The sequence below is a fragment of the Protopterus annectens genome, chromosome 5.part1, assembly GCF_019279795.1.
Source record: "Protopterus annectens isolate FY-2018-M chromosome 5.part1, PAN1.0, whole genome shotgun sequence".
NCBI lineage: Eukaryota > Metazoa > Chordata > Ceratodontiformes > Protopteridae > Protopterus > Protopterus annectens.
This window is the reverse complement of record NC_056736.1, coordinates 614,772,624-614,784,466: the sequence shown is the minus strand read 5'-3', so window position 1 is coordinate 614,784,466 and position 11,843 is coordinate 614,772,624. Positions and strand designations below refer to the sequence as shown.

The window sequence follows — 11,843 nt, the reverse complement described above, 5'->3', positions numbered from 1 at the left end:
ATAACTTTAAGCTCTGAGAAGAGTTTCACTGTAATCTTCTCTCCTCTGCCTTCTTTACTAAGACTCTTAATATGCTTGGTGATTGAGTTTCCAATCATCAAAATCTTCTTCTTTGTCATCACACTGGTAAGACCGGTTCACTTTCGACCCCATGCTCTTACCCACTTAAGCCTCTTCCTCTTCCTATCTACAGCATTCTCCTTCCTGTTGCACCACCACAGTCTTCTTAACTCTTAGTCTTGATCGTCTTACTTTCAGTGTGATGTAGCTGATGTATTGCTCCTGCACTCTTCCTACAAGCCTCTTCCATAGTACCCTGTCATGAACACATCCTTATCACTGTTCTTAGGTTGTTGGCTCTTGCGTGGCTACCTTTAGCTCTGTCTACCTGTCACCACTTGTCATTTCTGTCTGCTCCTGTTCCTCTACACTAAAGCCTTTCTCTTAGTTAACAGACTGACTAGTAAGATAAGAAATGCCAACGTGAGATTAAGGAGGAAGAGCAAATGAAGGCATTTATATTTTGTGTATAAATCTCACTGTTTCTCTTCATTTAGTCCATATGACATCACTTACCTGTATTCGTGTGACAACCACTATGCATATTCATTTGTCTTTTGGATTTTAGCTCTCAACTATTCCCACGGCAACCTATCTACTTGCCTCCATTTGCCTCTTTCTCCTTAATCTCACTTTGGCATTTCTTGCCATACTAGTCATTCTCTTAACAGGTTAAGCACCATATCCTCCCCTGATTCTTTCTTATTTTTAGGTGACCCCTCATTCCACAGCTTGTTTTCTGGTAGGAGAACCAGGGAAAACCTGGAAGAAAGTGGGAGATGCTCCTTGGGCCGGACCACTTCCTCACATGCAGAACTCAGCACACACGTCTCTCTCACTGTTCTTGTTTAATATTTCCTAATTCTTTCATACTTCATTTATGGATGCCTCACCTCTACCCTTTTTGTAATTGTTTATGCATATATTTAAAGTGCCTAACTAGGACTTTCTACCTCGAGTGTTATGTTTGACCTGCTAAGTAAATGGCAGCCAAATTACAAGTTAATGAGCAATTCAGAATAGCAGACCAGCAATTATATTTTAATTTACTTTTCACAGAAGCAATAAGGAAATATGCAACAGAAGTAACAAATTTTGTAGAAATAGGGTACGGTCTCCTCCCACTGATTAGTAAAAGTAATTGTCAATGCTTTCATTGCTCAGATCCATTTATACTGTAGTTCTGGATAGCTTAGTGGCATAAAGTACAAAATAAGTCTGCACATCAAGCAAAATGTGTTCACTTAAGAGCACTTCAGATAAGATTCAGGGCCATCTGAGAAAGGTATTACTGCTTTGCATTGCCAGCTTGTCTTACTGGGGAGTAAGAGGGTGAATGGCACCTCCAAACTCTACTGAGGCATAGCAGATAGGCAGTTTGGACAAGTCACTTCATAATAGGCCACAACCATTTATATCACTTGACATCATGCTATGGGGGGGTTCCACTTGAAATCATCGAATTACCATTTAATCGAATTGCAAATCATCGAGACCAAATCGTCGAAAACTCATTTAATCGAAAACTCATATCATCGGCTCAAATCATCAACTATAGCACTTCTAAATAACATCCAGACACTGTTTACTATGTTTATGCAGGGGCAAGCCCCTGCACACACCTGTAATAAAATATACCAATTCCAAGGTCGCACTACAGTGGGGTTAAGAAATAACCTCTTTCCCCCACTGTAGTGCAACCTTGGAGTTGGTATATGGGCGGTGCATGGGGGGCTTGCCCCCCTGCATAAACGTAGTAAAAACTTTGTGGAATGTTATTTGTAGTTGCTTTATAGTTTTCGATGATTTGAGATTCAATGATATGAGTTTTTGATGAAATGAGTTTTCAACGATTTGGTCTCGATGATTTGCAATTCGATGAAATGGTAATTCGATGATTTAAAGTGGAACCCTATGGGGACATGTATTACTTAAGCTGAGGTTCAACTTCAAGCATGTCAGAAAGCCTCAAGGAAACAACTCTTTGGTGGCCTAAAACATAAACCCCATACGACATGTATTGGTTGCTTAATCTCTACCCTACCCAACTCCTACATTGTGTACAGTAGAAGCTGGGCATCATTTTTGTGGGCTATTACTAAGGAGCCCACGCAGTGGATTTTGAGAAACCTATGAAAAAATAGTAAGAAATATAATCCAGAATGATTCCAGTTTTTATTAAAAAAAGCTTATGCAGTAAAGTTAGTTCCTTATGCATGCTTTATAACATTGTACACATCCATTGTCATGGCAGGAACAACACTGTTGCTTTTTTCATTTGTTACAGGCATGGCATTGTACTACAGCCAGATTAGGAAAGCTCTGGACAATATCCTCAGGCAGCTTGACAAGGAAGTGGGACGCTGTATGATGCTGACCAGTGTCCAGATGTTTAACAAGGAGCCCGAAGACATGATCACGTAAGTTTTTAAGAAATAGTCAGTGGGTTTCCTCAGTAGATGAATGACATGTTTACAGTGTAACATGGTAATTGTAGACTAGATGGCACTCTAAGATTACTGACTTCTCTGTGTTAGAGTAAAGGACTAAGTATAAAGTGAAGACACATATCCCTATGTACAGGGATTGTGCTGTACAGACAGCCATCCTAAATTATTTGGTAATTAACCTTAAGTACTTTAAATAGAAACTCAAGTAGCTTGGTATCAGGACCTGTGCTGCCTTTGTGTCTAATGTTTTCACCAGGAAGCTGTTATTTTTGAGTTGTCATCCCTCGTGACTCACCATCACAAAGAATAACAGAGAAAGCTGCTTGGTACTTCTCCCCCGTGTCTCCTGCAACAGCAGTTCCTTCTTTACTCTGGTGACTTTGGACAACTGGTAGTCATCATGGTTTTCTGCTTGCCCTAACTTTACTTTTCCCCAAGGCAATCTGTTTGGGCAGGTAAGTTCTCCCACACCACAGGTCCCAGTGAGTTTGAAAAATTTCAGTGCATGTACCTGTGTTGGCTGTAGTGCATAAACACGTTGCTTGGTGGGTGACTGTAATTGCCCTTTCCAGTGTGCTTCTACACCACAGTGTCTCTGCCAGGTGTCAGCGCTGCAAATGACTGAGCTAATTTCCTTCACCCACAATGCAGTTGTACCCTCCATGGCCAGCTTTTCCACTGCACAGGTCCCTTGTTAGTCCCTGAATATTTGGCTCACATTTATTATTATTATTATGATTATGATGATGACTATTATTATTATTATTATTATCATATCAATGTTTCAGACGTTTTGGCATTTGAAGAAATGGCATAAATTTCCTTACAGTTTCTTATTTTCTCAAAGAACATGGCAAGGCACTCTGAATCAAAATGCAGTGATTTCCAAGGCTTTAGAATCAGTTTTCCTTTTTAGAATCTCCTAAAAGACACAAATGTAATGTATATTGTTTTTCAGACTACTTTGACATGAGTTTAATATACGACAATGTTTCTGAAAACTGATAACTGATTACAAATGACTTTGTGAATGTGATTACCTCTTATAATTTGATAGAATTGCTTTTTCACGTCCATTTCAGAGAACATTGCTTTTTTGGTGATGCACGTCCCCTTTATTGAATGTGAGCTTGCTAAAGGGATCTAGACTTGCCTTATAGTATATGACCCCATCACGACCACACACACACACACACACACACACACACACACACACACACACACTCTCAAGTCTAATTGCTTTGTTGTATCTTCTCAGTACCCACTTGACTTATTTGCAGCCAAGATGATTAAAGCTGTTTTCATCTTCCAGCAGATCTCCTCCAGTGCCTTGTAAAACACCACTATATTGTTCCCTCAACATATAAATGATTGTTCACCTTTTATTGAAATCCATTCATTTCCTGATGCTCCCAGCTGTGGATTTTTTTTATTGCACATGTTTTAGTCTTGAGACTTAATTCTGACTCGTGTTCCTCTCAGCTGATGAGTCATATCAAGTGCTATGAAGAATGTCTTCTTCCATCTACAATTGTTTCTTCCTAAGAGTGACGCTGAGCTAGGAGTCAAACTAGATGTCTAATAAATTTGGGACCTCGTCAGTTTTATATTTTTTCTTCTTTTCTTTCGTTTGTTTATTTTGTTTTGTTTTGTTTTTTTAATAAAGGAGTCTGTTTACCAGTTAGTTTACATCACTCAAAGTCTGTGGCCTCCAGCTTCCAGGTCTCAGCTGTTGTTGATGCCAGTGACTAACAGAGCTGCTGTCTGCATTTCCACCAGATAGAAAACATTTCTTTTTACCTGTTATAGTACTTATGTGTGACTGGTACCTTTTGATTCACATCCAGAGCAATTCATCTGTTTGTTAATTTCTGTTGTATACTGAACTGACTTATAGCAGTTTCGTGGGTATCCTTTAATAAATGTTCATTTAATTTTTTTCAGGGGTGAGAGGAAGCCAAAGATCGACTTGTTCAGAACATGTGTAGCTGCTATTCCACGACTGGTTCCAGATGGAATGTCAAAGGTTGAGCTGATTGACTTACTGTCAAGGTACAATTATTAAAAAATATGGTTATTATGAGCATACAAACAGCACAGCAAGATATGTTCTGAGTTTTGCTGGGTATCATCCTATGCCTTGAAAATGGATGTAATATGCTTCCAAACAGGAAGTAGATAGATTTAACGTCTTTAAAGCTAAGTGAAGCAGATAGCATTTTACAAATGTGATCAAATGGAGTAAAATCAAAGGTGGGCTGCAGAGACTGTGAAAAAAGGCAAATGCACTGCCTTGACTGATGTTTTTATAAATAAATGCCATCAGAAGCTTTTTCAACAGAACACAAACATCATTATGTGAGTCATGCGCAAGTATTAACTAATAATGTTTAAACTGGTACTGTATTTATTCTATTTGACAGACTTCTTCTTAAATATAATCACAGATGACTACATACAAAACATAATAATAATTTTTCCATTATGCAGAATAAAACGCCAGAAGTACTTGTTTCAGAAAAAAAACTCCATACACACAAAAAATGTGTTGACCCATAGATGAAAGTAATTCCTGTGTTTTACTTGCTACTTGTAAGCTACAGAAGATACAGTTAGCAGCCGTTTTACTGCATGCACAGAAGTAAATCGATATGCTAGTCTATAGACTGAGAGACAATTTTCATGAAACATTTAGGTATTAACTCGTGGTTATAGCAAAAGTAATAATCAATATGCAAGCTAAAATAAAGGTAGTCCAATATGTTTACTGCTCTAAATTCCAGTGCTCCATATATAATGATTTGAATGTATTGTGGTTGTGATGTATCAGTAATTCAACAGCACATTTATATTGGGATCATTGTTCACTCATGGCATCGCTACAATGTCAGTTTCATGCTTGATGACAAACTTCACTTTCCTAATAAAAGTGATTTCCTAAAATACAAGAAGCCCAATGATCTTCATATACCAGAATGTAATTGCCATAATAACTGTCCAGTTCACTTCGGGATACAGTTTCATCCCCACACATGTAGTTTGTGCAGAGGTCTCCTCAGGTGCCATGCGCTGCATCTCAGGTGATTCATTTTGCTTAGAGTTACGATTGATATCAGCATATTAGGTGATTCTACCAAAATTTTGTTGTCACCCATCATAGCATCAAAGTATATTTTCTGAATTTTTCCCCAACATGGAAGATGAAGTGTTTACGTTTACATTTGCAGTGTCACTTGAGACCACTATCTACATTACAATGCACAATGAATCATCCATTATTCATAGATTCATAGATTCATAGATTATTTACTAGGCTAATAGCCCTTGCAAGCCATTTTAAGCCCAGCCAATTATCATCCTTGTGAGACTCAAACTCCTGCACCTTGTGTTTGTAAGACAAACACCTTAACCATTAGGTCATATTACAAAGGTGGGCTGCAGAGACTGTGAAAAAAGGCAAATGCACTGCCTTGACTGTGTTTTTTTTTTTTTTTTTTTTTCTAACCACTTTGGCCACGTGGTTGTCAAATGAGATTGTATCAACTTGGGTCCCCAGGTCCCTAATTACTTTTATAATGGATTACCACCTATGTGGTAATTTGTGGGCACTTTGTTTTTGCCAAAGGGGATGACTATACACTTTTTGGCATTTAGCTTGAGGCCATGGCTCTGGCACCAGTTGTCTGTTTCAAGCATGTCAGAAAGCCTCAAGGAAACAACTCTTTGGTGGCCTAAAACATAAACCCCATACATATGGTTGTAATCTACCTACCCAACTCCTACATTGTGTACAGTAGAAGCTGAACATCATTTTTGTGGGCTATTACTAAGGAGTCCACGCAGTGGATTTTGAGAAACCTATGAAAAAATAGTAAGAAATATAATCCAGAATGATTCCAGTTTTTATTAAAAAAAGCTTATGCAGTAAAGTTAGTTCCTTATGCATGCTTTATAACATTGTACACATCCATTGTCATGGCAGGAACAACACTGTTGCTTTTTTCATTTGTTACAGGCATGGCATTGTACTACAGCCAGATTAGGAAAGCTCTGGACAATATCCTCAGGCAGCTTGACAAGGAAGTGGGACGCTGTATGATGCTGACCAGTGTCCAGATGTTTAACAAGGAGCCCGAAGACATGATCACGTAAGTTTTTAAGAAATAGTCAGTGGGTTTCCTCAGTAGATGAATGACACGTTTACAGTGTAACATGGTAATTGTAGACTAGATGACACTCTAAGATTACTGACTTCTCTACGTTAGAGTAGAGGACTAAGTATAAAGTGAAGACACATATCCCTATGTAAAGGGATTGTGCTGTACAGACAGCCATCCAAAATTATTTGGTAATTAACCTTAAGTACTTTAAATAGAAACTCATGTAGCTTGGTATCAGGACCTGTGCTGCCTTTGTGTCTAATGTTTTCACCAGGAAGCTGTTATTTTTGAGCAGTTCCTTCTTTACTCTGGTGACTTTGGACAACTGGTAGTCATCATGGTTTTCTGCTTGCCCTAACTTTACTTTTCCCCAAGGCAATCTGTTTGGGCAGGTAAGTTCTCCCACACCACAGGTCCCAGTGAGTTTGAAAAATTTCAGTGCATGTACCTGTGTTGGCTGTAGTGCATAAACACGTTGCTTGGTGGGTGACCATAATTGCCCTTTCCAGTGTGCTTCTACACCACAGTGTCTCTGCCAGGTGTCAGCGCTGCAAATGACTGAGCTAATTTCCTTCACCCACAATGCAGTTGTACCCTCCGTGGCCAGCTTTTCCACTGCACAGGTCCCTTGTTAGTCCCTGGATATTTGGCTCACATTTATTATTATTATTATGATGATTATTATTATTATTATTATTATTATTATTATCATATCAATGTTTCAGACGTTTTGGCATTTGAAGAAATGGCATAAATTTCCTTACAGTTTCTTATTTTCTCAAAGAACATGGCAAGGCACTCTGAATCAAAATGCAGTGATTTCCAAGGCTTTAGAATCAGTTTTCCTTTTTAGAATCTCCTAAAAGACACAAATGTAATGTATATTGTTTTTCAGACTACTTTGACATGAGTTTAATATACGACAATGTTTCTGAAAACTGATAACTGATTACAAATGACTTTGTGAATGTGATTACCTCTTATAATTTGATAGAATTGCTTTTTCACGTCCATTTCAGAGAACATTGCTTTTTTGGTGATGCACGCCCATTGAATGTGAGCTTGCTAAAGGGATCTAGACTTGCCTTATAGTATATGACCCCATCACCACACACACACACACACACTTTATAAATAAATGCCATCAGAAGCTTTTTCAACAGAACACAAACATCATTATGTGAGTCATGCGCAAGTATTAACTAATAATGTTTAAACTGGTACTGTATTTATTCTATTTGACAGACTTCTTCTTAAATATAATCACAGATGACTACATACAAAACATAATAATAATTTTTCCATTATGCAGAATAAAACACCAGAAGTACTTGTTTCAGAAAAAAAACTCCATACACACAAAAAATGTGTTGACCCATAGATGAAAGTAATTCCTGTGTTTTACTTGCTACTTGTAAGCTACAGAAGATACAGTTAGCAGCCGATTTACTGCATGCACACATAAGTAAATCGATATGCTAGTCTATAGACTGAGAGACAATTTTCATGAAACATTTAGGTATTAACTCGTGGTTATAGCAAAAGTAATAATCAATATGCAAGCTAAAATAAAGGTAGTCCAATATGTTTACTGCTCTAAATTCCAGTGCTCCATATATAATGATTTGAATGTATTGTGGTTGTGATGTATCAGTAATTCAACAGCACATTTATATTGGGATCATTGTTCACTCATGGCATCGCTTACAATGTCAGTTTTCATGCTTGATGACAAACTTCACTTTCCTAACAAAGTGATTTCCTAAAATACAAGAAGCCCAATGATCTTCATATACCAGAATGTAATTGCCATAATAACTGTCCAGTTCACTTCGGGATACAGTTTCATCCCCACACATGTAGTTTGTGCAGAGGTCTCCTCAGGTGCCATGCGCTGCATCTCAGGTGATTCATTTTGCTTAGAGTTACGATTGATATCAGCATATTAGGTGATTCTACCAAAATTTTGTTGTCACCCATCATAGCATCAAAGTATATTTTCTGAATTTTTCCCCAACATGGAAGATGAAGTGTTTACGTTTACATTTGCAGTGTCACTTGAGACCACTATCTACATTACAATGCACAATGAATCATCCATTATTCATAGATTCATAGATTCATAGATTATTACTAGGCTAATAGCCCTTGCAAGCCATTTTAAGCCTAGCCAATTATCCCTTGTGAGACTCAAACCCTGCACCTTGTGTTTGTAAGACAAACACCTTAACCATTAGGTCATATTATGACTGAAGTTATCTGCTATGTTAATGTTAAGACCTCACTTTAGTCAACAGTCCTTCTTGGAGAACACAGCTGGTTGTCTTCCTTCTTCCGACAAACACTTGTTCTTGTAGCATGGTTACTGTAGCATTTTGATACAACTGCCTATGCTTTAAGAAGGTGAGAGGAAACTGGAGTACTTAGAGAAAACCTATGCAAAGGAAGAACCCACACTCTGATCAGAAGTTGGGATTGAACCATGAAACTGTGAGATAGAGCTGTTATCTACTCACGCACTATGGAGCAGAAGCATGCATATCCGTTTGGGGTCCTCTTATGTATATTTTGAGCAGGGAGTTAAACAGCAGTTACCTCTTTGTCTACTCTTTTTGACTAGCTGCAACATAAAAAAAGATCCCAGCTCTTGTGTCCATCACTTTTTAAAGTTGTGGGATGATGACATTTCTGTAGGCAGATGAAAGGTAGGTAAAATGTGGCAGAGCAGGTAAGATGATGGGATGATGACATTTCTGTAGGCAGATGAAAGGTAGGTAAAATGTGGCAGAGCAGGTAAGATGATGGGATGATGACATTTCTGTAGGCAGATGAAAGGTAGGTAAAATGTGGCAGAGCAGGTAAGATGAAAATAGCACTGTAGATGGTAATTGTCTGAGGACCACATGAACACAGAATAATTCCACTAGAAAGGGATTCTGTGCAAAAAAAGGCTAATCAGTAATTGCATTAAAAACTAAAACTTCTTGTATCAAGTGATTTTTGTAAAAAAATATAGATAGATAAATAAAAAAATAGATCAATATGTATATATAGATAGACAGAGAAATATCTATGTATGTGTACGTGCGTGTGTGTAGCTGATATGTTTTAAGTAGCTTTCTCCATGTATTCCAAGGTGAAATTTTAACATTACTCATCTAGCCATCCAGACTTAATTTTAAAGGTTGTTAGGAAACTACTCTGCTTGAAAGGTAAGAGCAGCCTGTTCCAGAAACATGGGGTATGTTGAGTTAGGTATCTGTCACACCATATGATGTTATTGATGTGTTAGTATAGGTTTAGATCTCTAGAGTGGATGTTTGCATTATCACTGGTTCTGTTTATGAGTTCAAATAGTATTTGTGGGACAAAAGGCTAAGCAATATCACCTTTCAGGAGTCTGTACACCCCTGAGTAGAAGAGCAAAGCTTTTAGTCTGTCAGAGTAGCTAAGGGTGCTGAGACCTGAGATCTTTTTGGGGAGAAAATGCTGAAGTCTCCTGATTTGGTTTGGGTGCTTAGTGAGATCATGATGAAGGGGGCTTTATATTTAATGATGAGCATAGTAAGGAATGAATAAGTTAAAGACTATAACTTTTTTGGACCATGAAAGATACCACAAAGGATAAGCTGCAGAAGGTAGAAGGATTTTCTATCCACCCCAGAGACACTGTGGTGGTGAAAGGAGAGTCTGTTATCAACGTACATATTCAAGTCCTCACTGACAATATGAGATGTAGAATATTATGTATATAACAACTGGTAGTAATGCTAGTTTTACCTAAGGAAACTAATGCTACTTTTATTAGCATTGAGAGTAAGACTGTGACTAATGCACCAAGCATTTGTTTGGTCCAGCCCCTGCTAGAGGATTTAGCTACCAGAAATGGATTTGATAACCATCCACCTGTTTGAAGTCCTCCTCAAACTTGGTTAGCTGTAGTCCCTTGGTATATGGGACATTGCCAGTTTTCCTGTCAAGTATAAATACACCTGACCAATTAACTGTCCTGCAAACTATGTATGGATTAATGTTTTATTGTATGAGTTTGTCAATGATTCCAGCATGAGGGATAGTGTCAAATGTCTTGGTAAGTAGACTGGACTACACCCCCCTTATTTATGGCCTCAGTTACTGTTTCAAAGAACTTTAGCAGGCTGAACAGACAATATTACGACTTTTACAAAGCCAAATTAATGTATAACCAAAATTAAAATGTCCCCTGTGTTGTTTTATTCATCCAGCTACAGTACATTCTATAGCCTTGCAACTAATACTAGTAAGACTAAAAGGCATGCAATTCCCAGGGTCAGTAGAAAGACCACCATTATGCCAGGGTGACACAACTGTCATTCTCCACACATCATAGATATAACTATTGGAGAGACTCTGGATGAGTAATTCATGGAGGGGTTTTGCTACATGGGATGTTGTACTTCTCAGCACACATCCATGGATATTGTCAGGGCAAACGGAGCTCATGTATTTAATTTTGGAAAGTGGCAAAAGGGCTTGGTCTGCTTTCATAAGCAGCTGTATAAGAGGAAATGGAGGGAACAGAGGGGAGGGTGAGTAGAGTGAATTTGGAAAAGAATCTGTATGTAAGAGTATTAGCAATATCTTTGTAGTCAAAGAAGGAGGTCCCAATAGAAATATGTTTTCTAAATTATTGTTGATTATTTCTAAGCTTCCTAATATAGCTAAATAAGGCATTATGATTGCATTTTGAATGATTTGCAACCAGCCCTATCTTCTTTGCTGGCTATGTATTTCTTAATGGTAAATTTCAGGGACCTAATTAACAGTTTTAAACCCTTTTATACTGATGAAGTAAACATATTTTAGTGATAGCCACAAACTTTTTCTTTTTCTTATAGAGTATAATTAGCATATGAGTTCACCACATGGTTTTAGTTTTTAGCACTGTAATATGTTTACATTGGACTGATACAGATGCCTCAGTGCATCTATCCAAGGAATAACATTGAAAGCTGTACGCTGGAGTCTCAGGTACAGGTTTTGCTGCGGAGCGATATCCTGTGTTATTATCAACAGCAGCCATAAATAGTACACAATTAGTTTTGAAATAATCCTTGAATGCACAGGAGTTATTGGTGGGTGCGGTAGGCCATAGCAAGGGTATGTCACCCTTGATATAACTCATTAAAAGGCC

The 11,843-nt window shown here is 37.9% G+C and overlaps 1 protein-coding gene across 7 annotated transcripts in view; it reads left to right on the top strand.

Annotated features, from left to right (window-relative positions):
- The window catches only part of FRY (FRY microtubule binding protein), a 2,210,679-nt gene that overhangs the window by 1,302,989 nt on the left and 895,847 nt on the right, over nucleotides 1-11,843 (top strand). For all 7 annotated transcript variants that reach the window (XM_044073229.1, XM_044073230.1, XM_044073228.1 and 4 more), the window contains exons 16-17: nucleotides 2,348-2,480; nucleotides 4,455-4,562. In XM_044073229.1, the coding sequence (XP_043929164.1) occupies nucleotides 2,348-2,480; nucleotides 4,455-4,562 (241 nt within the window). The remainder of the gene's footprint in view (nucleotides 1-2,347; nucleotides 2,481-4,454; nucleotides 4,563-11,843) is intronic.